This window comes from Notolabrus celidotus, chromosome 8 (genome assembly GCF_009762535.1).
Source record: "Notolabrus celidotus isolate fNotCel1 chromosome 8, fNotCel1.pri, whole genome shotgun sequence".
Taxonomy (NCBI): domain Eukaryota; kingdom Metazoa; phylum Chordata; class Actinopteri; order Labriformes; family Labridae; genus Notolabrus; species Notolabrus celidotus.
In genome coordinates this window covers 18,994,940-19,020,555 of record NC_048279.1, presented here as the reverse complement: position 1 = coordinate 19,020,555, position 25,616 = coordinate 18,994,940, and the positions used below count along the sequence as shown (strand labels likewise).

The 25,616-nt window shown below is 38.3% G+C and overlaps 3 protein-coding genes across 12 annotated transcripts; all 3 read right to left on the bottom strand.

Annotated features, from left to right (window-relative positions):
- Positions 1 to 775: 775 nt before the first annotated feature.
- On the bottom strand, positions 776 to 15,072 carry slc24a6a (solute carrier family 24 member 6a). Of its 5 annotated transcripts, XM_034689223.1 has the most exons (18): positions 13,838 to 13,953; positions 13,554 to 13,646; positions 13,163 to 13,247; positions 11,856 to 11,932; positions 11,693 to 11,767; positions 11,303 to 11,387; positions 9,632 to 9,735; positions 9,431 to 9,505; positions 7,335 to 7,360; positions 7,206 to 7,259; positions 6,827 to 6,981; positions 6,372 to 6,541; positions 5,456 to 5,705; positions 3,366 to 3,532; positions 3,161 to 3,275; positions 2,070 to 2,182; positions 1,710 to 1,775; positions 776 to 1,564 (listed from the first exon to the last, which is right to left on the bottom strand). In XM_034689223.1, the coding sequence occupies exons 1-18, from the start codon at positions 13,847 to 13,849 to the stop codon at positions 1,454 to 1,456; spliced, it is 1,833 nt and encodes a 610-aa protein (XP_034545114.1). In that variant the 5' UTR covers positions 13,850 to 13,953; the 3' UTR covers positions 776 to 1,453. The 5 variants fall into 5 exon arrangements, with proteins under 5 accessions (XP_034545114.1, XP_034545113.1, XP_034545115.1 ...); XM_034689222.1 differs by lacking the exon at positions 13,163 to 13,247 and having other exon boundaries at positions 13,838 to 15,072; XM_034689224.1 differs by lacking the exon at positions 13,163 to 13,247 and having other exon boundaries at positions 6,845 to 6,981; positions 13,838 to 15,072.
- A 478-nt stretch (positions 15,073 to 15,550) lies between these two features.
- On the bottom strand, positions 15,551 to 20,434 carry LOC117817374. Of its 6 annotated transcripts, none has more exons than XM_034690056.1 (12): positions 20,284 to 20,431; positions 19,150 to 19,286; positions 18,895 to 19,053; positions 18,523 to 18,634; positions 17,455 to 17,505; positions 17,260 to 17,337; positions 17,093 to 17,149; positions 16,878 to 16,937; positions 16,646 to 16,710; positions 16,396 to 16,540; positions 16,058 to 16,122; positions 15,551 to 15,903 (listed from the first exon to the last, which is right to left on the bottom strand). In XM_034690056.1, the coding sequence occupies exons 2-12, from the start codon at positions 19,221 to 19,223 to the stop codon at positions 15,699 to 15,701; spliced, it is 1,071 nt and encodes a 356-aa protein (XP_034545947.1). In that variant the 5' UTR covers positions 19,224 to 19,286; positions 20,284 to 20,431; the 3' UTR covers positions 15,551 to 15,698. The 6 variants fall into 6 exon arrangements, with proteins under 6 accessions (XP_034545947.1, XP_034545949.1, XP_034545948.1 ...); XM_034690058.1 differs by having other exon boundaries at positions 19,150 to 19,191; positions 20,284 to 20,430; XM_034690057.1 differs by having other exon boundaries at positions 16,405 to 16,540; positions 20,284 to 20,429.
- Positions 20,435 to 21,148: 714 nt separating this feature from the next.
- On the bottom strand, positions 21,149 to 25,412 carry zdhhc24 (zinc finger DHHC-type containing 24). The gene is made up of 4 exons (XM_034689579.1): positions 25,278 to 25,412; positions 24,806 to 25,131; positions 23,030 to 23,307; positions 21,149 to 22,937 (listed from the first exon to the last, which is right to left on the bottom strand). The coding sequence occupies exons 2-4, from the start codon at positions 25,108 to 25,110 to the stop codon at positions 22,645 to 22,647; spliced, it is 876 nt and encodes a 291-aa protein (XP_034545470.1). The 5' UTR covers positions 25,111 to 25,131; positions 25,278 to 25,412; the 3' UTR covers positions 21,149 to 22,644.
- Positions 25,413 to 25,616: the final 204 nt, after the last annotated feature.

The window sequence follows — 25,616 nt, the reverse complement described above, 5'->3', positions numbered from 1 at the left end:
TTCAAACTAAGTTGTCTGTGCTTGGAGTTACTTAGTTTCTGTTTTTATTCCATGGTATAGTTTTTAGAGATTTAAAGTAATGGTTTCTAAATAAACATAATGTAACAGAATTTACTCCTATGTATTCTTGACTGCACTCATATATGGTGAAAATACAATGTTTGAAGATTTTTTAAGAAGTATTTGGAATACTTAAGTATTTTTAAAAGCAAGTACTTCAATACTTTAACTCAAGTAATAATCTGACAGAGCAACTTTCACTTGTATTGGAGTAATATTTGACCTGGAGAACACTTTCACTTAAGTAGTGAAGCTGTGTACTTTGTCCACCACTGTTCACCGGTAGCATATTTTACAGCTTTGTGTGCAACACAAAACCTTTCAATATTCTTTGTAGTCTAAGACAAAAGGGTGTCTTGTGCCTGGTGGTGTGTGCAGAAAATACTGTGAAATGAATCTCATTACGTTTTGTTAATGCAGTTTTTAATTTTATTTTGAGGTACTTAATAGACATGTTTTAATGCTATTTTATGCTTTAACTCATCTTTGCTTAAGACAAAATACTGTGCTACTATTCAAATACATTTAATATATATTTTAAAATACTTGTCACTGCACTGCTCCTTAACAAACTCACAATCTGTCTTTGTGTAAAAAAACCTTCACCTCAAGCTGCATCAGTCAAATGAGGCATAGACTTTGCATAACAACACAATCTGATAAAGTTCAATATTCTGAATTGGAGCATTTTTCATAAAGAAGGTTAGAGAAAAAGTTAAACTTCACAGGATAAAACATTTTATTACACTCAACAACACACACCCAAGGACTCTCTCCAAACACGGACATTCAAAAAACACCTTGAAGCATACAGTCCTTCATAAAAACACCTCAACCTACACTGCAAAGCTTTTGGTAGAACGAAGAGGGGCTTGTTATGCAAAAGACTAAGACAACAGTGGCTTAAGTGCAATTGTCTGGAGCGTGATGATCAGCCATGCTATGTTGTTTACAACTGCGTGTTGAAAACGTGACATTAATAAACTTGACGAAACTAAAGTGCACGCACTGAGAAGCAACAATATAAACTTACACGTATAATCATCTGGTTTCTGAGGTTACTTGTGGCAGTCATTTAGTATTAATACGTAAACTAACACTCTGGGGTTTCTTGTACAATAATCTTAATTTCAGTATACAAATCCAATGCTTTTTACATTTTTTGGGACATAGTGCATCATCTGCTGGGTTTGATTTTAAAAACTCGTCTGGAGGCGCTCAGTACAAATCCATGTCAAATACTCTATTTATCAAAAGTAAACAATGCAGCTTTCAGGATGTGAAACTAAGTGGAAAGTCATCTGTCCGTACATGTGATCAATAATGGCAGCAGTGAATGTGACAGTCAGATGGCTTGTTTTGTGGTACTTTGTATGTGGGGAGCATGTGTCCTCTAAAGCCTCTCAAAGGCGATGGAGCAGAGGAGGAAGATGGCATAGAGCAGAAGAAGACAGAGTCCAAGCCTGCGGTCCAACCTCCAGCAGTTCAAATGGACACACAAGACCTGAGGGAGAGAGATGGAGAAAGCTTCACCCTCAGTCGCACAAACACAATCTCAAATCTCCTGAGTTCGACATATTTCACATGTCACGGAAAATGTGACTTCTACAAAAACGATCAAAGACAGTGGAGAACGGATTTCTACTCACGGTGAGAGTGACAGAGGCTAACAGCAGAATCACTGAGTACACCAAGCCTTTGCTGTTTATTGTCACCTATGGAGCAAAGACAGCAGGGTTAAAATGTTGATTTCAAACCTCTCAAGGACTTTATCGTACAAAGTTTTTCAAAGGTGTGGAGTGATAAGACAAATGCTATAATGTTTTTCTTTCCAAGAATCACTCTATGGACAATTTTGGGGGGTTACTTAAAATACAAGAATAGGATAGAGAGAATGGTACACATTGACAAACAGCTGATAGTCTCCTGCTCACAATAGTTAATTGTCCTCCTTGGAAACAGGACCAGTCAAATCAATGACAATAAACAGTAAACAGTAGGTGTTTTACCTCTGATCCATAGCTGACTATGAGAGTCCTCAGCGCCCAGGGGAAGCCCAGGCCAAGCAGCACATCAAAAATATTACTGCCAATGGAGTTTGACACAGCCATGTCCCCCATCCCTGCAACGTACAATCACATAGATAAATATACACAAGACAGAACTCATACAAGAGGATAAAATGCATATTAAGCATCCAGTCAGACAACTTTGTGTTCATGTTCTAATTTTTAGTCACTTTTATTCTACTTTATTTATTTATGTACTTATTTATTTATTGTAAGTATATAATCTTATGTTATTTCAATGGTTTAATATTTTAGTGTTTTATTATCTTAGAAATTCATTTTATTTTGGTGGTTTTAATGTCCTGTGTTGAGTTTTAATATCTTATTTTTCCTCCAGTGTTTCCTCATTAATATATCATGAGAGCATTTCCTCAGTTCGTTTAGCAACTTATTTTTTATTTTGTATTTTATTTTTATTGTTTTTATTATTATTGTTGCATATATTGTGTTCTTAACCTTGGGATTGTGGGCTGGGTTTTGGTCTGGGCTGGGGGTGAGATCTTTTTCTTAATTTATGTATGAAAAGCACTTTATAAATAAAGTCTGATTGATTGATCAATTACATATAAAGCTACTTAAATGCACAATCCCATTTGACTGTTTCAGTTTGTGTTTTAATGCTATTTCTACAAGCTACATCTAAATATAGAATAAAGTCTGCAAAGAGATTTCTCCCTTTTTTATGTTTCAGTCCATGATGTCCATAAAACAAGTCAGACACTTGTTTGATTAGATGAGCAACAATGGGTTTAAAGGTCAAATTTTAGCATCACTAAACAGAGGAGCTCTACACTGCCATACAAACTAAGAACAAACTTTTTGTTATATGTTGTTGCAAAACTGTTTACCAGCAGTGAGGAATAAAAAAGTATGCAAACTATTATTCTGACTGTTAGAATGACTTTGTAAGCATTTTTGTATCTCTTCTCTTTTCAACAAAGGCTCTAGATGGCGTCTAAGAAATCAATAACACTCCACTAGCTGCCTTTTTCTAGTGCAGACGTGTATTTCACAGCCGTATGCACACACACCTTGTCGGGCAACGATTAGGCTGGCCATACAGTCGGGGACACTAGTGCCTGCTGCCAAAAAAGTGATGCCCATGAGGACTTCTGGGATTCCTAATGTGTAGCTGATGATGGTCACCTGGACAGAGGAGAGAGCCTGTGTGTATGAATATGTTTCATTGTGTCACTGACTGTTTAAAAGTGGGCTGGCAGATGATCGTTGTCCTACCATCCAGACCATGAGGTAGGAGAAGAGGGCTATCCAGAGTGTGGACGCAAGGAAAGTGAGCAGGTACCAGCGCTCCCACCGCGGCAGGTTACAGTTGGGGATGGAGCAGTGAAGCAGGAAGCTCAGCGGCCACGAGAGCAGCCACTTCACACGCATACACCAACCAACTGAGGAAACGCACGCACACACATATACACATACATTGTTCACACAAGTTTCCTAACAGAGATCACTGCAAAAAGCCAGCCTTAAAAAACAAGAAAAATATACAAAAACTGGGAATATATTAGTTAAACTAAGCAAAATTATCTGCCAACAGAACAAGAAAATTTGGCTTGTCAAGACTTTCCAAAACAAGTAAAAAGATATCTAACCTCAATGAACCCAGAAATACCTTAAAATAAGTGTATTTTCACTAATAACAAGTGCATTTTTCTTGATAGAAATAAAAAGATATGAGACTTATTTTCTCAATATGTTGAAAAATATTCTTAAATTAAGTAAATGCCAAAACTGCCATCATCTTTTTTTTCATTTTATTTTTTGGGGGGGCTTTTACACCTTTTATTTGTAGAGGAGAGGACAGCGGATAGTGCAGGAAAGTGGGAGAGAGTGCGGGAATGACATACAGGAAAGAGGCCATAGGTTGGATTCAAACCTAGGCCAACCGCTTCATGGGCGTGCAACTTAACCATTAGGCTAAGTCTGAACCCAGATGCCATTAACTTGACATGATGACATGCACTGGGTATTACATTTCTTGAAACCAGGAAAGATATACTAAAAACTAATTTAGTTTTCTTGATGGACAGACAAAAGTTAAGAATATATTTCTCGTTATGTAGGATCATTGTCTGTCTTGTAATTTGGAAGAACTTTTCTGAATGTATATTAATTATTTCTATTTGAAACAGTTTGAAATGTTAAATGTTTAAATATTAAGTGTCAGTTCACAGTACTGTGCCAACTGTACTAATATATAGTAGCACATATTTTCTATTGTTTCATTAAAAATAAAACAGTGGATTACATTTGGCTGTCATTTGTTTTAATTGTTGGAAGAGATACAACAGTGTCAAAGTAATAATTTCTAATTTCATGCTTGAAATAAAAAAATATTACTTTGAAAAAGTAGTTTTATACTTGTGAGTGTTGATGAAACAGCTTTGTAACAGTTGATATTCTAGTTTCAAGCATGTATTACTCAACATAGGTCATAAAATCTCAGTAACAAGCTGTAATATCTTACTGAGATCATTTAGGACCAAAACACTCAAAATAAGTGAAACACTCTAACATAAAAACTGCTTAGTGACAAATCTATCTTATCAGGCAAACAATAAGCAAATTTCACCCTTATCTGAGATATTCAATCTTACTTAGATTTCAGTTTTTGCAGTGTATTCATCTAAGCTTCTGGATAATTCATGTGGCACAGCCTCTGAGTATCATCACTTTTTAATTAGCATCATCAGCAACAAAGCCCTGAATAACCATTAGCAGTGAAAATGGCCAAAAAGGAATCAGTTCTGTTTGCTACATTATCATCCATGACAAACAATTTCTAAGATGGATAAACAGCCATCTTAGAAATGTCTTTCACAATTCTTTCCTGAGTTTGACAAGAATGATTCGAAAGAGCTGTGCATCATTTTCTCACGTACTCTCAAAGCAGTTATTTTTAATGTTTAAGATGGAGAGTATAAATGGTGATATCATTTCATACGGCTGACTAAGTTTACTAATTGTATCTATGATCATCAGGGGAACCACAAATCAGAAGGGGTCAGGAACTATATCCACATTCTGTCAATGAGCTCTTACATGTACAGGACAAACTCAGCAAAGGAATAAAACATACATGCTTTGTCCACAGGGGGCGCCCAAATCAACACAAAGTTAAAGTTCCCTGCAGCTGTTTTAAGGAGCTTTCTCTGTGGAGTTTTGACTACATAAACTAAACGTCCGCACATTAGGATAGTTTGCCAGATTTTTTTAAGTGTGAAATTGAGTCAGATCATCATCAGCTCCCTGGCTACCAGACTCAATCTCCACCTGTCTGTGTATATCTGTTGTGGTTCACCACCCACCTGGTAGGACGAAGGGTTTGAAAGGAGAGTTTTCTTCATCTCCTTCCTCCTGCTCTTCCTCCTCCTCCTCCTCCTCATCTTTTGGTTGTGCTCCCCCATCAGACTCCCCCACCGTCTCTTTATCCCTCTCCCTCTCTCCCTCTGGCGGCTGCTTGTTTCCCTCAGCCACAGTCCCATTAGCACCAACACCTTCATCCCCTGAAGCTCCTCCCTCCTCTGAGCCTCCCCGGGCTCTAATCAGCCTCTGCCTCTGAGGGAGAGAGCAGGATGAAGTCAGAGAAATAAAAGAAGGAAACAAAATTAGGTGGGGAGCACTGCAGCAAGCTTATGTAAATTACTTTGTCTGATTGTAGCAACGATATGAGTAGCAGCAAGGAAGGGGAGTGATCAGGCAGCCAGTCACATTCAGCAGAGGGGAGCAGGGAAGCATTGATCAGGGGCAAGGCACAGAGCAGGAGCAGCACTGGCACATGCACTTTAACTTGGATTTGGAAATGGCAAGCACTTATGTAGGAGAGCAAGGGCTGCCAGGAAGCAGACTGCAAGCTAGAGTCCTCTGTTGCTTTTGTGTTTTGAATAACACTATGGATGAAAACAGCTGTTTCTTTGTGGGCTTATCAGAGGATACAGGAGGAGATCTTTGAGTTTACCTGAGGAGAATCCTGCTGTTGATAAACTGTTATCAAATTGCAACTGAGTAAGAGCTGGAGAAACGGATGGACTCATGCCAAATAAATGATCATGATGTACAGATGTAAGAACGGTTTCCTCCTTTGTTATTAACTCACAAGTGGTTAATAATCTAACGGTAAAGCAGATCCTTGGGAGTGAGCATGCTGATTCTCACCAACATCCGAGCTGATATAACCAGGGGGACTTGATGTTATGTGAAAGGTGTAAGCCGCGTGCAGGGTACCTCGTTGATGACCATGCGTCCTGCCATGCGCAGGCGGGTGAAGGGGGGGAAATGCTGGGTTATTAGAAGGCGGAGGCTTGCCTCTGAGAAGGAGAGCTGGTGGGGGTGCCTGTTCAGCAGCTCATCCACCATCACCACACCTGAATCCTGTCCCGCCACCACACTGGAATCTGGGAGAAGTGTTAGTAGATGAATAAGTGTTAGCAGGAGACAAGCATTGGTAGGGGAGAGGAGGATTTTGGAAGACAAAGAGGACAGAGTGATGAAGTGATGGAGTCAGTGCATCACAAATCTTGTACATCAAAGAGGTCTACTTCTATTTCAGAGTTTTCGATGTCCACAGGGGCACAGAAATGGATTTGGAAGGCAGCACTAACTGTGTCACTAGGTCTGTTGAAAGCTGCTCAAAGAATGAGGCACTTTGTGATGCCTTGGATGAGCACATACACACGTACAAACACGAGCTCCAGCACCTGGCTTCAGTGGCACCATGTCGTTGTCACAGTCTCCAATGCTTCCGACAGCAGTTGTCCTCCGCAGACTGCTCAGACACGGCTGACCTGCTCTGCTGCAGTGTCTCTCTACCAGGCTTTGAAGAGATCTGTTGAACCTTGACAAGAAACAACACGTAAAAAAGAGAATGTGATAATGTGGAAGTCAAGTCAAATGAATTTGTATACTGCACATTTAAAAGAGCCTGATCTGACCAAAGTGCTTCACAGACAAGGGAAAAATAAAGCAGTGTACAAAGACACACAGTCGTAGGTTAAGATGAACACATACAAACATGACAGCACTGTATAATGTCAACAAACAAAGAAGACAGAGGCTTACTTCATGATGAGTATGTAGAGACCATACATTGAAATCAGGATAATGGTTTCCCACCTGAAACACCAGCACAGATTCAGTTATACTATTGTAAACTGATCTGATAAACAAACATTATTTTATTAGTCTTACCATAGGACTTTTTCATCAAAGATAACCTGTAATTAAAATGAAAACAGAATTCAGTCACACCCTGAACATGTTCTTTTACCAGGTCACATTAAAGCAAAACAAAAAATGTTGATTGTCTGACATCAAACAATATCTTTACCAGTACATATGTTGTTATATATTGACTGATGTTAGACAATCAGTTTATATCTACTAGCATTAGTTTATCATTAGTTTACTGTGGAAAATGTTGCAAGAATAATAGTGATCCGCTCCAGTTGTGGCATTACAGTATATAAACCATGAGTGAAGTACACAATCATAAAATAAAAATGAAAATAGATGTCATTTCTTCTAGTCTTTGAATTGTTTGGTAGATCAATCAATCAATCAATCAATCAATCAATCAATCAATCAATCAATCAATCAATCAATCAATCAATCAATCAATCAATCAATCAATCTTTAATTGTATAGTGTCAAATCACAACAAACGTTATCTCAAGACGCTTTTACAAACATAGGAGGTCTAGACCACTCTGTGTCAAATTATGAACAGAGACCCAACTTCAAGACAGGGTAAGACTCAGTCTGACCCCACTTTAATCCATCATGAGCATTGCACATCACAGTATTGCGTCGCTCTTTTTATTGATTTATCAAAAGCATTTGACACAGTAGACCACAGCCTGCTGATCCAAGCTTTACATCAAATTGGCTTATCTAAACATGCAGCTGCCTGGTTTGCCAACTACCTATCCAATAGAACACAATGTGTTCAGGTGGCTGGAACTACCTCTTCTTTTCTGGACATTACCAAAGGGGTGCCCCAAGGTTCAGTGCTGGGACCCATTTTATTTTCAATTTACATAAACAATCTCTGTAATAACTTGTCAAATGCAATGTATCATTTTTATGCAGACGACACCATTATTTATTGCTGTTCAACCTCATTTACTCAGGCGTTTCAGTCTTTACAGGCTGCTTTTAATGTTATCCAGTCTCGTCTGAATGATCTAAAACTGGTTTTAAATACAGATAAAACCAAGTTCACGGTTTTCTCTCACTCAAAGGCGCTACCACAGACCACTACAAATATTGTTACATCCAAAGGAAATCCTATAGAGCGGGTTTTAAATTACAAGTACTTGGGTTTTATCCTAGATCAGGAGATTTCATTTAAAGCCCATATTAATAATTTGCGTACTAAACTTTGTGTGAAGCTTGGGTTCTCTTTTAGAAACAGAACCTGCTTCTCTCTCAGGGTCAGAAAGAAACTAGTGACAGCGACCTTCTTACCCATTCTTGACTACGGGGACGTGCTTTATCTGAGTGCGTCATCCAAATCTCTCCAGTCTTTGGACACAGTTTTTCATTTGGCACTGAGATTTGTCACTGGCTGTAGTCGTCTCACCCACCATTGTGATTTGTATGTGAAATCAAATTTGCCTTCTCTGAGGGCATGTAGATATAAACACTGGCTGACCCGAATCTATAAGGCTCTTTTAGGCTTGATTCCTCACTATTTGTGCGCTTTAGTGCAGAGAAAAATCAGTTCCTATACCTTGCGTTCCAACACTACTCTTGTTTTATCTGTTCCTCGGGTAAGGACTGAATTCAGAAAAAGAGCTTTCAGCTGTGCTGCCCCCATGGCATGGAATGCTCTACAGACTACATTGAAATTCTCTGAACTTATTACACTTGGAGCCTTCCGTTCTATCCTGAGGGACAGACAGCATGAGAGCACTGAACAGTGCCTGTGTTTTAAACCTTAAATTATTTTTTGTTGTTTTGTTACAGCTTCCACACCTCTTATTCATACTGTAAAACACTATGTATTTATAAGTTGTACGTTTTAATTTGTGCTGTCATTTTCGTGTGACTGTTTTTATGACATGTGCTGCTGACCTCTTGGCCAGGTCACCCTTGTGAAAGAGATCCTGATCTCAATGGGTTTTACCTGGTTAAATAAAGGTTAAAATAAAAATAGTATATAGCAAGTTACAGTGGCGAGGAAAAACTTCCTTAGATATACGCTATGATTCCATTATTGTTTGATCCAGTAAAGAGAAAAACATCAAGTGTGATTTTTTTTCTTTGACTGGAGGATTTCTCACCAGAATGAGCACCACTATGGACAGGATGTAGAATGCAGCATCACGAAACAAAGGCCACCAGCTGAGAGAGATCGTCTGAAGAGAGAAAAAACATTTTCATTCATTTAATCGAGCAAATATTGTAAAACACAAGATGCACTCACTTGATCATTTTCTGAGACAGAGAGTATTTCTTTCAGGTCCTGCCATGTTTTTTTTTACCTGTCCAGAGAAGATGCCACAGATGCCAATGATAACCAGGATGTTAAAAACAGCAGATCCAACAATAGTTCCAACACCTACATCTCCCTTTGTGATAAACACCCCTAAACACACAGGACAGGAAAGAGGGGGATGAAATTATCAGCAAAGTAAATCTGATGTGACGACCTATAACAAATAAAGGATTCTATCCTTCCCTAATTTGGAATGTACAGACTAGAGTTAGTTATGGTAAGTTTTTTCTTTGAAAGGAATAACTCATCTTTGTTTCATAACGACAGGGGTTGTGCAGATATCTTTTATCTTATGCAGCTATTTAATGTGCTGCTTAAAGATGCCTGAAGTCACCATGGAAACTTTTCACAGCCAGCATTTGTACCTCTGTGAGTAAAATAGATTATTTCAGAAGCAGTAAGCATCACAGCTTTAGAAACAAGTTTTCACATTTCTAAACAGTACATCTATTTTGATGAACTGCAAAAAGCAATAACAACAACAAAGCAGTATTTGAGTGCCTGTTTTCTATTTGATTGTTTTTGAGATACATCTTTTGTAGGTTTAAAGTGTCTCATATTTGAAATTTGTGTACTCCATATAACATTCTGTTATCAGCAAGACTTTATTTGATCAGTATTTTTCCCCAAGAAATTATTTTTCTCTAAAACCTAAATTTTGATAAAAATAAAAAAAATCTGATAGACTATTGGTGAGCTAGCTTACAAATACGGTAACTGTAAATGCTAATCTCTGTGCCTTTGTTTGTGTCTATAAAAAGCCTTAGATAGTGAAAGTGGCAAATCAGTGCCTCTGCCTACACACACTTGACTTTTTCTGCCCTCGTAAGGTGAATGACGGATGATTGTCTATGAATGCAGGCAATCAGTGCTGATGAAGCAATCAATGGGAAGAACTATTTTTAATGAGTAGTCGATTAAATGAGCGCCATACACACAAACAAACAAAATAAGAAGTGTTTACTTTTTTTTGGGGGGGGGGGGTGCTGCTTCAGTTTTATGCACAGTAGTTCTTGTTTTTATATTATTTTTCTATTTTGTATTTTATTGTTTATGTCTTGCTCTGTCTAAGTTTGAGATTAGAAATACTTGCAAAAATGGATTGTACTAATTCTAATTTGATGTACATAACTCTGATTTAAATATATTTATTCATGTTTCTTTTGTATAACACATGGTACAGTTTCTTCCCCCAGGCTGTCACTCTGTTGAACACTAATCCATAACAATGTCATACCTGTCAGATCAATACTCTCTGAAAATAAACATGTAGATATACAATGCAACAATTCTCCAAGCAGAATTCACATATTTTTATTTATTTTATTATTTAACTATCATCTACATATATTTTTTAATGTAAAACTACCTCTGCACTACTCACCACTGCACTATTATCATATTATTTTAGCCTGTACATATTAGTCATGCCTTTTTGTTGTTCTTTTTGTGTTTATAGTTGATGTTATTATTATTATATTTATATTTATTTTTTTATTTGTATGCCTTATTCTTATGCCTTTGTACAAAGAACGCACAGTTCACCAAGTCAAATTCCTTGTGTGTTAAAGCATACCTGGCCAATAAAGCTACTTCTGATTCTGATTCTGGTATGCACAATAAAAACAACAAACAAACAAACAAACGCCATACTGACCAATCAGAGAGGTGAAGAGCTCAGGGGCAGAGCTTCCAGCTGCCATGAAGGTTGCCCCTGCAACGTCCTCACTTAGCTGTAGGTTCTAGAAAACAGACAAGTGTTTAACAGACTGAAGTAAGAGGCAGGTGAGGTTATATGTTTATCTTATTGTCAGTGAGGAACTGAACTGATCTTATGAACCAGTTTTTGTAGCCACAGCTTGATATAACCATGGACGTTAAAGTAACTGTTTACTAAATCATACTAAAATCATACAAATCAGCCCCACTATAGCACAAACTTCTAGTGTATGAATTGTGTTGGTCCCACATGCATAAATAATAATAATTTGAAAAATAATTATGTTATTTCCGACTATACACAGTTACAAATGTTATTAGGGAATACCTCCGATACTTTTTCCAGGGATGGCACAAAGTAAACATCACACACGATGGCAAGTGCATGGAACATATAGATAGCCTGGAAAAAAGAGAACAGAAGTATATTTGTGTTTGTCTGTGAGTTAAATGCAACCAAGGAGACTGTCATTTAAAATGCTGACACTTACACAAAGAACATGAAGGAGCACCGCTCCATGTCTCCTCTGCTGTAGAGTAAAGACGTCGTCAGGAAAATCACCGATAGCTGGAGAAGACATGAACAGAGAGTAACTTAGTATTCATTTAATACCTGTTTTTTATATATCTAATCATATTTCTTACCTGTGTTTTTAAAATGAGTCATGCTTTTAATTTTGTTCCGTTTGAACCACTGATGTTTTTGTGGAATGACAATAAAGGTAATCTCCAATCTAACTTCAAGATGTGTTAGCTTTTGAAATCCCTGAACAAAAGCTGAAACTATTAGCGCATCGATTGGGGAGTGGATCCAAGGAGAACGAGTAGTTGATGAGATGGGCCTCAGGAGATGAAGATTAGCATTTCTTTAAGAAATAAGAGGAAGAAAAATGAGCAGATTGCTTGGCAAGAAACATAAGTATAATGTAAAGCTTTATTTCGAACCTCAAGTAACCTAATGTGTGTGCACATGTACGTCAAATGTCGGTGTGTGTTTTGTTGAATGTGTGTGACCAGCGCCGGTAAAGCTTGAGGTTAAAGTGGAGCAACAGTCATGAGACTATACCAGCTCCGTTGCATTAGAATTGACTCTCAGAATGAATGTCCTAGTGACTTCATGTCAGTTCCACCCAGGTTGTGTATGATGACATTCTTTGCATTTTTTCTGTGAAGTCAACCTTCAGAAGCATCTAGTGTTTTGCTAGACTGTGCCTTCTTACATACAAGCTCAAACAAATGCCACAACTCACTGAATCACAAAAAAAAAAAGCTTATATAATGAGGCAGTGCAAAACAGTAATGTGGAACGCTCCCTCCCAGGTGACTTACCCAACAAGGTTGTCTGATTGAGTTGGAAGTCAGGATTTCTGAAACTCCCTCTTTAAAAGGTCACAAACCGTGCGAGTGAAAGAGGTGTGACGAAAGTGGATAAGATGCTCCACAGGGGCATCATTGTGCAGTTACAGACATCACGTGTGGGGATAGTGTGATGTTTTGACAACCTGTCACATGGTCTTCTTTGCACACTCATCAAACTGTGTATTTATTATCATCAAAATCATGATGCTGCTCTGATAGGAAAATGAAATGATATATTTCTTGTAAAATGTCTCCAAAGCAGTGAGATTTTTCTTATACAATACATGACTCAAAGTGTTCTCCCTGACTGGCTATAAAATCAGATGATAACATGCTGTCAAAGCCTCTCTTCTAATGAGCTGAAGAGATCCAAGCACACACACACACACACAGGTTTAAGAGACCACTAATCAGGAGGTCATTACGGCAGGGCAGATACTTTGAACGGCTTCACGTGCAGATGAGTATCCAACCTCAAATTCAGCATTCAGTTTCCTAGCAACCGGGTCCCCTCTAAGGCACAGCTGTGTTTAAAGATGTAGATGTGCAGAGTTTGAGGTAAATGAAGGATGAGAAGATGGACTTGGTGAAAACATATTAATGGAGAATTGGAAGCAAAACTTTTCCAATGAACTAGCAGACACACTAGTAAAATGATTGCACTCACATCTGCATTTAAACCTGTGAATGGTTTCAAATGTCTTCATGATCTCAAGGTACTTCATTTCTTATTTTGCTAAAGCTGCTTTTGTTAATGATTCGCAACAACAAAAGTAACCCTCCTCCATGTTTATCTTATTATATAGACACGTAGTGGTAAAACGTCTCACCGGATGAAGAAATAGTGTTGGTGTAGTTGGCCTCTTTTTCCTGGATGAGCTCTCTCTCAGATAGAGAGATGTCTGATGAGGGTCCATGTGCACCTACAGGGATTTGCACAGAAGTATATAAAACTGATAATGACATACTATCAAGAGGCAATGTTTTTGTGAATTTAATTTGAGTTAACCACTAAACAACTGTATTATCAAACATTTGAAGTCTGTATTTTGCATGCTTGCTTTTTGTAAGCAACTGACAGAAATAATAGATTTTTTTTTATTTGGAGCAGCACCTGTTTTATCATTTAAGTGAAGGATCCAGGCGGCTGCGAGCAGACCGACCCCACAGACGCAGAACCGCGGGAGGAGGCGCGTCTGCCTCGGTCTCCTAGGCGCCTTCATCCCGCCAGACGCCGCCGCTCTCCGCTCAGAACATGTCGTCGATGCTGCCTTCAGTTCAGTCAGTCAGTCCGGTCGCTGGAGCACAGACTTGTCTATCGGTCTGTTTCCCTTTATATCACTAGTCACCGTCTTTGATGTGTTTTAGCCCTGAGTTCCATCCACGATACACAAGTGTTTTATCAATCCGGCCTGTCTCCAGCACCTCAGCATCCAGCGGTAACGCAGCATCCACTTCCACACATACCAAGTGACACGCCAACACTATGCATCATCACAATAAAATAAATCTTGATTCAGACCGTCCTCACAACGCCTTGGCCCCTGAATATGATCCACTTTTCATTGCACCCCCCGTCTGGGAGGTGGTGTTTTCTAGATTCACAGATAAGACCACCAGAGAGCGCCTTCAGATGGGTGGGGCGAGGAGAGACATGGCAGAACGGGAAGAATGGGAGACCCAGAACTAGTGCTAGTTATTCAAAAGGTGGAAAAAATAGCAGATGTTCATTGACAGACTGACCTGATTTTAAGAATTATAGACTTTATTGTTTATTTATATGAGGCCACGTGCAGTGGGATTTATTTCTAAACTATGTATATCCTTCTTTCTCTCTGGTACATATTAAGAAATCAATGACATGTTACAGGTTTCTGTAACTGTTCCTCTTTTCAAAGATTTTTCAATTCTAATGTGTAATTGAAATAGAAATAAAACTGCAATTCCCCTCTTCAGCAGGAGACAATTATATCATGAGATAAGTTAAGGCAAATACAAGGATGTGTTTAAATAAAGGGTATAGTACTGGAAAGCCTTTGAATTAAGGGGTAAAGAAAGAACATAGAATGACTTTGATGCAATTTAAGAAAAATAAGTTCTTCTAACATCTGCTTGCCCTAATAATGATAGTGAAGACTTGTATGAGTGTAGTAAAGAAGCAGCTCCACATTTAATCTAGTTATAAACACTAACTACGTTGATATATTCTTTCAATTCATTCTTCTCATAGCCCTGCTGATTGAAGCTGTTACTGTATGATTTCAGTATTTCATCTAAAGATCAGGGAGATACAGGCAGACATGGCTGCCCAGAGAGGAGCGTCTATGGGCTCACTGCTCTACAGGGGACATAGAGACAGAGATGCACTTCCTCCTCCACTGTAGCAAGTTCTCTTTACAAAGAGATTCCCACCACAGGGAAATTACTAAAATGGTACCAAATATCCCAACATTAACCCCAGAAGAGAAACTGTCAGTTCTCCTGGGGGAAGGGTCAGCAGCTCCTTTGGCTGCTTAACATGTGTCTACCTGTCACAGCCTGAGGGACGCACCATCCCATAATATTTGATTTTAGGTGAAGGTTTTATGAGCATACTGCATCAAGTGAGGACATTGAGATATGCTGTATGGGTGACACCACTGTTTATTAATGCGTATAAAATATGTAATAGATATGATATGTAATGAATATATATGGAATGTATGTGTATGAACTGTATGTGCTTTGGCAATAACACGTCTTTGTTCATGCCAATAAAGCAAATTTGAATTTGAATTTGAATTTGAATTTGATAGGCTAAAATGGACAAAACTACAAGACAGCAAACCAAATTCTTAATAATGTAAATATGCAAATTCATTTTAAGTCCACAACAAATTGTATTTGGCGATTAAAAGACAATATAAGTACACCTTCAGCCTTATCATCTACTAGATACAGTTTCAAAATATTTACAAATCAGGGTATGGTTTGGATTAAATCGGAGGTAGGGCTTCATAACGCACACCCCAGTAAGGCTGCAACATGAGACAAGCACTGTTCCATATGATATCGATTGAAAACAAGTTTCCAACATGGTTTCTTGAAGCTACAAACAATAACACAGTGAGAATGAAGATGAAGAGCAGAAATATTCCTGCTCTCTGGAGGGCAGTCCCCAAGGTACATGCACACCTTGGACTAAAAAAAAAAAACAAAGGCACAAGGATGAAAAAGGAAAGAGTGAGTGAGTCAATCCTCAAGTCATGAAGGATAGAAGCTTGTAATAGTCTAACATTTTACATATACTGGACACAAGTCAGTTAGAGATGTTTGTGATGTCAAACTGAAGTACCTTTTAGTCTGACAGTCTACTGTGAAACTCTGAGGCATCAGCAGCTCTTCAGCTCCAGTTTCCTCCTGCAGGCACAGCATCAGATAAGATTAATGTCCAAATGTCTACATCTACAGTCATGGTCTGACATCAAGGCTTTGAATCTGGGTCTTGTAGTGGCACACTCTAGTGGTCACTTTTAGAAGTATAGGCTAAGAAGCTCAATTCTGCAACTGCCTCAAAAAACAATTCCTCTCTTAAAAGCTAAAACACAGACAGGACATTATCTCCTCCCAAAACATAGAACTCATGCAGGGTAGTTATATTAGACTGCATTACTTTGTGCTATGGATGCCTACTCTACACACATGCTCGATATCTGTGGAGTCTGAAATGATGATTTCCTCTTCAGGCGAGGAGGCAAGCAGCCTCATTTCCTCTGCAAAGGACAGTGGGGGACTGAGCGGTCCTTCTTTTTCTCTGACCACATCCTTCAGAACAGCACTGGTAAAACACAACAGGAACAAAGTGCAGTTCAGTTACAGATGACTCAGGGTACGTTGTAATGTTCTTTCACAGAAACAAGATTTTATTTTGTCACGATATTACTATGAGGCCTCATCCATCCTGTCCTCCAACTGCATCCTCAGCTCCTGATTTGTCAGCCTGAGCTCCTGGAACAGATTGAAGACAGCCTATGACATTAAGATTGCATGTGGCATGTGTGTGCATGTGAACAGTGACATTGTGTTCATTATCACCCTGAACAGGAAACAGGCTGTTTCATCTCTTGTCATTTGTATTTATTTTTTTCTTTTCTAGCTGTAAAAGAAGATCTTACCTTTATGATGCTTGAACACTCTTCCACCGTTTCCTCAGAGAGCTGTAACTGCATGTTTTTCTATCACAAACACACACATGTAAAAAGATGCTGCGTTAATATAATGAAAGACAAGGACTGTCAAGATGGTGAAGCTGATCTTTGAAGACTTAACTACATATTAGAGAAACTCTTGAGCTTTTGGTCACTCATTCATCATCATCACTGCTGACTACCTGATCAATAGCCTCATCCCTATGCTGCAGGCCAAGCTGAGAGTCTTCCAATCTTAACTAAGGAAATACACAACATAACAAATGTCAATTTAAATGAGGAACAAATGGTTTGTTATGAATAAAGGAGAAAATAATTTGATATCTCCAAGCTGAGCCTATGGTGTCACCTCGAGGCTTTGAAGTTCATCCTTTAACTGACTGAGGTTGACTTTTTCCTTGTATCTCTCCTGTTTGAGGTTCTTTAGCTGGAAGCCAGGATGATATTTTAACATGAAAAGGGTCTTGAACTACATGGATTGTATCAAACTGTAGTGTATGATGAAAGACTTTAATTATTAGGGGATAAGTAAACAACATCATACCTCATTGGATAGTTCTTTATATTTTTCCTGAATCGTCGCATACTCCTCCTCCTGCACAAAAAATGATAAATTAAAACCCACAGCGAGGGTGGTTTAGAGACGATGAAATGTCAACCATCAGTCTAATTACTGTTTCTATTTATTTGCCTTACAGATATAATATAGTGATGTGATTTCTATTTCATGCTGGCATTTTGGAGGTAGGGGTTAACTGAATTCTGTCACAAAGACTGGGAATGATCTAAACTATGCATTGAACTACCTCTTCTATTAATAATACTAAGTGTTAAAAAAACACATCTTACATTGTTTACAATAGTAGCCTTTAGAGAGAAAGACCATTCATTTACTATGTATACCAAACCTTCACTGAGTAGGTTTTAAAGTACTGTACTATTGAGAATTTTGCTTTGATTACATTACAAGTGTGACACTATCACTGAAGCCAATTCACTGTTATTACAGGGAAAACCTGACACTGGATGTCATATCATATCCACAATCTTGAAATTTATATTAACCATCCTTTTATGTACGTTTCTCTGGAACAGCAATAATGTTCCTGGGTCAATTTGACCCGGGGCATATTCAATTATCCAAAAGTGTCAGAAACCCAAAAAATCCCAATAAATTTTTTTAAATGTCATTTTTAGCTCCATTACATTTAAATCAAGATTTAGTCCATTGGTGTCCTTTAATTCTTAGATCATGGTTCAATGAGGATAACTCAGTCGTTTTTCATTTAAATTCATGTTAAAACTGTTTTTAATGTACATTAGAAAGCCCTAAATATAAATACAATAGTTTAACATGACATAGATTTTTGTTCATTTTATATTAATTTTTTTATTTTTTATGAAGTGATGTTGATAAATTAAGATGACACCTCTTCTGTCACATGCTGCCCAGATTTTTATGCTGCATTCAGCTGGTTTGGAATACATATATTTTCTAAAATAGACTTTTAAAAAGGGTCAATTTGACCCACAACATAACAGGAGGGTTAAAGATATGTTTCTTAAAAACACCAGTTATTTATTAATATACATCAGTCTTTTGGATACCTACAAGTGCCTGGATCTCTGTTTCACTCCATCTCTTTGCATAAAGTTCATCAGCCAGCAGAGATCTGCAAGGCTCTGCTTCATCTTTCTCTGCTTCACTGATGATCTTCTCAAGACTGCAGACAACAAGCAAACATACACTATCCTGACAGGTTTTTTCCCAGCAATGTTGAAAGCACAGATTAAATAGCACAACACAAAAAAGAAAAGCACCGTCATGCATAAAAAAAATCACTATTTTGAAGGAAGCAGGGAGATGAAGCAAAATAATAGAAAATGAATACCCTTACAGGTCATTACAGTATTTAGTAGTAGTGGCAGTAGCTTTTTGATAGTCAGACAGTTTAGGAGAGATAAATCATGTGTAATGAGTTACTTTTTCACTTGTTGACTTAGGGCAGCGTTCTCTGAGCGCAGCCCTGCCATGTCATCATCTGCAACATCCAGCCAGTGCCTCATCTTAGCATTCAGGTCCCTCAAGTGGTTTCGACTGTAATCCAGCTCAGCTATTTTCTCAAGCATGTCCTTCTGTGTCCTGCAAACACAAGAAAAAAAGTTTAACATAAAGCTATGAAGCATTCCAAACAATCTATTTATTAATGTGTGGGTTTGTTCAGCAGACATCACTCACGTATTTTCCTCTCTGAAATCCATTCTGCTGGCCTGCTCCTCGCTGATGTGATCAATAAACAGCCCCATAAACATCCTTACTCATTTCACTACACCAGTTCACTTGCAATAATGGTAAAGCATTTTTTCTTGAAACATCTAGAATGAGATGTGCAAGATGTGATTATTTTTTTCCGCCATTAACAACATTCATTTGAAGACTAATGTCCAAAAAACATAAATTTTCCATGTTGCAATAGTGTTTCTTTTTTTAAATATATAGAAATGGCCATAAGTCTCCCAGTGTGTCACTTATAGCAGTAATTAGCAATTGTTAGCAATTATTTAAATCAGGGGTTCCCGAACTTTTAAGCCTGTGACCCCCAAAATATAGGTGCCAAAGAGTTGCGACCCCCACTGTCCCTCAAAGTGATTTAACGTGGCTTCATTTAGCTAGTCTGCAAAAAATTAGCCTACCAATATGAGCATGTGTCTGTGTTTCCTGTTCCTTTATGAATGAGCCTGCTGCTACTGATGCTTTTGATAATTAACTGTTGACTAACCCTAAACTAAGGACTCATCTGGCAACAAAGAAAGGCAGAAAACTCATTACATTCTCTATTTTCAAGGTTTCTTTCAAGTTTAGCAACTATTTTTAGTGTGGATATATTTTTTAAATGTACTATTTTTAGATAACTTAAGAAAAAAAAATTCTGGAAGGCATCTCACAACCCCCCCATTTGTGTCTCGCGACCCCCCAGGTGGTCCAGACCCACACTTTGGGAAACCCTGATTTAAATGACTGAAAACTTATTTCAAAGGAGTCTAGCTTTGACTTGTGTCTACTGCTTTACACTGCAAATGTGTACTCATTTAGGAAAGTGGCAATTACTTTGTAGGTACTGGAGCATATGTTGTTCTTAAATTGTGAAAAGTAACACACTTGAAGTGGGAGCCACCAGGCCCTAACACTAGACCACTTGAGGCAACCTTCGCGGGGCTTTTATCAAAACCAGCAGCTTTCATCTTTTCACTGTTTCACTAGCTAGCTAGGAGGCTTACTCTAAACTACGAAAACCAAGCGTTAAAAATACTCAATAATAAGTAAACAAACTGATAAAATGTTTCACAAACGAAGATGAAAACAACTACTTACCAGTTTCTGAATCTAAAAACACTGAGGTTTAAGTGGCTAACTTGCAGCGCTAGCTCCCAAACCGTACGAAGCGGTCCAGACCTGATCCAGACCCTTTACCATGAAGAACCAATCAACTGCTCGGACCTCAGAGGATCAGAAACAAATTCACATGTGGAAAATATTTGTATGAGAACGAGTAAATAAGGATTCTTCTGCATTAATTACATTTACATTTAAAAGCTAAAAACAGCATGTCTAAGAAATGAGTTATTCTTTGTCAAAAAATTAAATAGAATAAATATATATATAAATATTACACATTGTGGAAAAATTTACTAGCTACTATAACTGAAGCACCCAGTAAAGACCGTTTTAAAATCCTTAAAGGAACATTCTAACCTTAACCCTAACATTACTTAATTTTAGTGAACACTTATGATTAGTCTTAATTTGATGTGATGTTATGTTGGTAGTGGTATATTCAGTTTTTCTATTATATTTTATGTATGTAGCTTTTTCTGTTTTTCAATTGCATTTCTATATAGCATTCACGTTTTTTCTTTAAGTTCGTAGCATTTTTAGTTGTTGTATTTCCTGTTGTGCATTTTTTTTGTTCATGTTTGTAGCTTTTTTTTGTTCTTGTGTTTCATGTTTGTAGTATTTTCTGTTTTTGTTTTTCATGTATATTTTGCATGTTATGTTTGTTTTATGTGGACCCCAGGAAGAGTAGCTGCTGCGTTAGTGTCAGCTAATGGGGATCTGAATAAAGGATAAATATCTCTCATGGTGATTTAACCATACTTATTAAATATAGTTTGTTGAAAAAAAGGTTATGTGAATTAAAACAAAATGATCAGGTATGAAATGATATAATTATTGCTCATTACTTATCAAATGCTCCATTGACACCATTTATTAAAGTACATTCAAATAGCAAAACAAAGCATTCAATGGTGTGACCCAAATGCCAAAGCAAGAAAAAAAAACAGAAATATATACCATGCAAACAATTAATAATGATTTGAAACAATATTTTTGGCTGTCATTAAAATATATTCACTACATTTTAAGGCCACAGGATAAGAATGACAAAAGCAACAGCAGAATAAAAGGGGGGTAGGATTGAGATGAGGTAACTGAAGAATTTCTCTTTCATGAAGGTTACATCAGCTGTGTCCATAATCCATAATACATACTAATCTATTTGCGGTCTGAGTATAAGGAGTGTCACAAAGTGTCACATAATGTATTTTAAACACAGGCTGGTAAAAAAAAAAAGACCAAGAAGCAGCACAGAAAACAAAATAACTTCAATCATTTTTGGAAAAATAGGTTTCCTTTGTTCTCTCTCTGTTGAATCAATGATCAGTTACAGTGCAAAGCAAGTTTGATAGACATATCTCACTAAATGTATTCTACTTTACACATTGTACAAAACAGCATAATCCTCAATGAGTTCTCAGTGCAAAAACAGTATACTATAAAAGTATGAATACAGTATATACAGCAGCTGACTGAGTCAGAGCACATCACGTTGTACAGTAGATATGGTTTGTAGTTTTCCCTTTCTGACTGAAAGGACAACATTAATATAACTATAGGGAAAGACTGCTGATTTGATGTTTTAATTGTGTATTCACAGCACAACATCACATTAGTCTGTGAGCTGCAACTCTAGACCTCAAACCATGTTTCTGTCATTTGTTCTCCTACAAATGTGTCCTGTAGATTTTAAGACATCACCTTGACCCTCCCTAAGTACATGAGAAATTGATAGCACAAGCACATTTCACTTTTAGGTTAGGCACAACTGTAGATATGAGGCAAATGGTGGTGTATTTCATACTCAGGAACAGTGCAAATCTGTATCATCTTCATATTCAGGCAACATTAACAGCATGAAAAGGCCCATTAAAGTAGTCCCTATATCCAATCCCAGTAGAATAGTTACCCCAGAGTCATAGATGATAACTGTGAGTGCTTGTTTACAAGGATTTAAAATTCTCAACTTTTCAAAATCAACTAAATACATACTTATTTCAGTGTTGTTTTAATACTTTTTCATTGTTAAATATTCCACAGGCGACACTTCAAACTTCATGTTTTATATTCTGAGGCCAGCCTGGATAAGGATCGATGTACCCTCCACAGTAGACCCAACATATTTTTGCCTCAGCACAGCTAAAAGGCTGCAGAGAGATACTGGTCGACAGTTACAATGTTGTACACCAAGTAACATCTCATATTACCACATACACTCTTTTGGCATCCCAAGCTACCTAGATTTGAACTGAGGTGATCCCCCCTGCTGCTCCCAATTACATGAACCATCACCATAACTGTAAAGACACAGCCTGTCAATTATCAGGCTTTCAGATGTTACCGCGTGGGATCCAGGGATCCTGTGAGCTTGAAGTTTATCCCATCTCCAGGTAGAGGTGATGAGATAAGTGGGCAGAGCCAGCACATGTACCAGCGAGTGCCCAGAAAGTGGCGCAAGTTACCAAGGAGTCCCAGGCTGTAGGGCTGGCGGTTCGAGTACCACTCCCTGGTGCTCTGTCCTCGAAACATGAGGAAGAGATGAAAGAAGAAAAAGGCAGACACCAATAGAAGGCCTACGACGCATGTGTCAGCGATAAAGGCAAAGGCAAAGGCACGTGCCGAGACCTGGCCTGGAGAGAGAAAGAATAGCATTAGTGGTTTAATAACAGTCAGTAGTGCTTGTGTAATTGTGACAATCAATAAGGTACAAACTAGATCCTACCTGAAACTAGCATTATCCAGGGTATGAGGAGCAGAAGCACGCTGTGCAAAGTCACACCCTCCTTCAATATGACGATGAAGACCTCTGCATTCATTAGAGTGGCATACAGGAGTCCAGACCACATAAATAACAAGCAGCTCATGAAATAGCGGTAGTTACGGAAGCCCACACAGCGACCAAAGAAGACGCAGTGGTGATCTCTCCGCAGCACACACACATTGCAGTCATAGCAGTGGGAGCAACGAGGAGGAGTGTGCGTCTCGCAAGTATAACAGTACCTGGTTGAGAAAAAGAAAGGAAATACATAAATAGAATTTATAGTTGGAGATGCTCCTAAACATCATTGATGGAATAGATGGAATGGGCCATCTCGGATCTGTCCAAAGTCATCCATGCTTTTATTTTTTCTCATCTAGATTATTGTAATGCACTTTTAACAGGTATCAGTCAGAGCTCCCTCCACAGACTCCAACTAGTCCAAAATTCACCCGCTCGGATTTTAACAGGCACAGCAAAATATCAACACATCACTCCTGTTCTCGCCAGCTTACATTGGCTGCCAGTTTTTTATCGTGTCGATTTTAAGATCTTATTGATTACTTTTAAAATGTTAAATGGACAGGCCCCAAACTATTTAGGCAACCTTTTAACCCCATATGTGCCTGGGCGGCCCCTCAGGTCTGTGGATGCATCTCTGCTGCTTGTGCCAAGATCCCGCCTTGAAACAAAAGGTGACCGGGCCTTTTCAATCAGAGCTCCAAGTTTGTGGAACTCCCTGCCACTGACAATTAGACAGTCCACAACCTTGACTGATTTTAAATCCTCACTAAAAGCATTTTTATACAAGAAGGCATTTCTCACCCCTAATTCTTGAACTTGCTCTGCATTCAGATGTCTTGTTTTGCTTCTGTCTTTTTTCTTCCCCCTGTTTGCACCGTTTTTTGTGCTTTGTAATTCTCTGCTTTTTTGTTGTGAAGCACTTTGTAACCTTGTTAAGAAAAGTGCTATATAAATAAAGTGTATTATTATTATTATTATTATTATTATTATTATTATTATTATCTAAGAGGGTTTTTTTTTTTTTTACAAACCCCAAATAAATTGACAGTCTACGAAAACAGCTGGTCAAGTTTCTGAGATGTGGTCACTTCAAAAACAGTTTTTTGTTGTTTTGTATTTTTAAAGTAATTTTAATCCAAGAATATTTAACATTGCAACACACATTCAATAGTTTCAGAGAAGAACAGACTCATCAAATGCCATATTCTGCCAAATGTGCTGCAGTCACGGCTGAAGGTTTGGTAAACAAAGGAGTCTTGTGCATACTCTGCTGGACAAACTACATAACATTTGAAAATCCAGCCCTTTCAACGTTCTCTTCATTATATTGTATAAAAAGAGGGTTGATTGGAAACTTTACACTAATATGAAACATCTCCCAAAGGCTCAAATGGCAGATAACATAAGACAGTAGATAAATATCAGTCAGGCCTCTGTTAAACTGAACATATCCAGCATGTGAGTAATGTTATTGACACACAGTTAAATGATCACTAAGGTGTAAAATGTTACTGCTTGTTTCAGTATAAAGATTTCTGTGACAGGCCTGGTCAAACTACTGAAAAAACACCCTGGTTCAGAAGCATTGGAAAGTTTGTAGACCTTGTTCTGGTCTTTGTTGTCCACTTTTGGCCATATAAAGTACTGTGCAACAAGAAACAAAGCATTATCTGTAGAATTCTCCTTCACTGTAATTCTACCCTCAGCCTTCCTCACCTCCATCCCTGTCCCATGCCATCTCCTCCCAGGAACACCCCCTTGATGCTCGGGCTTGTCCTGAGAAAGAGCAGGGCGTTCCAGCAGATGTTGACCAACATGAAGTACTGGGCCAGAAGGTGGGTGGCTTTCCACCTGGAGGACCACTCCGTTTTCTTCTGGTCCGGATCCAGAGGAGCCTCGACCAGCACCAGGTAGCTCACCTCCCCGGTGATAGAGAACACCAGGAAAGTGTTGAGAACCACGGGGAGGTGGTGGCACAACCTCTCGACCCTGCAGAAAGCTTTACTGGCAAAACTAGTCATGTTTCCGGTCCGTCCACCCCTCTGCAATGAATAAACACAGAAGGCGATGAGCTCACTGGAAGGACTGGTTTGACAGACGCACGCAGGTTAGCTCCTTTAACAAAATAACATACACGTTATCTAATTATACTTGCTGACCAAAACATCATAACACAGCGTATACATACTTTATCTTCGGGTTCAAATTTGATGTAATTCAAAAGTTGATTTGAGGTGCTGTCACCTCCTCAATACCACCCTTCCTCCCACTGTGCGCGCTGCTAGTGGACGGAATCAAGCTTCTAGTAATGGGTGTTACGTGAAAATACGTCCGTAGTTCAACAACATACATTGGTTCCTAGAATAGCACATCCGTTTACAAATGAAAAAAACAAGCACATTTTCATTACTCCTAAAATGGGAAAATATTCTGCATCTAGAGGTCACCTATAAAGCTCTCCACAACCTGGCCCCCACTTAACATCATCCAAATCCCAACTCAAAACTCACCCGTTCAAACTGGCATA

Coding starts and splice junctions, on each gene's coding strand:
- slc24a6a (XM_034689222.1), bottom strand. CDS start 13,946: ATGAAGGCGCCTAGGAGACCGAGGCAGACGCGCCTCCTCCCGCGGTTC. Junction 6,542..6,826: donor AGGTGCTGGAGCTCGTGTTT/GTACGTGTGTAT, acceptor CACTTCTCCCAG/ATTCCAGTGTGGTGGCGGGA. Junction 5,706..6,371: donor GACGCATGGTCATCAACGAG/GTACCCTGCACG, acceptor TCTCTCCCTCAG/AGGCAGAGGCTGATTAGAGC.
- LOC117817374 (XM_034690056.1), bottom strand. CDS start 19,223: ATGTTTATGGGGCTGTTTATTGATCACATCAGCGAGGAGCAGGCCAGC. Junction 19,054..19,149: donor GATTTCAGAGAGGAAAATAC/GTGAGTGATGTC, acceptor TTGTGTTTGCAG/GACACAGAAGGACATGCTTG. Junction 17,150..17,259: donor ATGAACTTCAAAGCCTCGAG/GTGACACCATAG, acceptor GTATTTCCTTAG/TTAAGATTGGAAGACTCTCA.
- zdhhc24 (XM_034689579.1), bottom strand. CDS start 25,110: ATGACTAGTTTTGCCAGTAAAGCTTTCTGCAGGGTCGAGAGGTTGTGC. Junction 23,308..24,805: donor GGCATGGGACAGGGATGGAG/GTGAGGAAGGCT, acceptor TTTCTCAACCAG/GTACTGTTATACTTGCGAGA. Junction 22,938..23,029: donor CTGGATAATGCTAGTTTCAG/GTAGGATCTAGT, acceptor TTCTCTCTCCAG/GCCAGGTCTCGGCACGTGCC.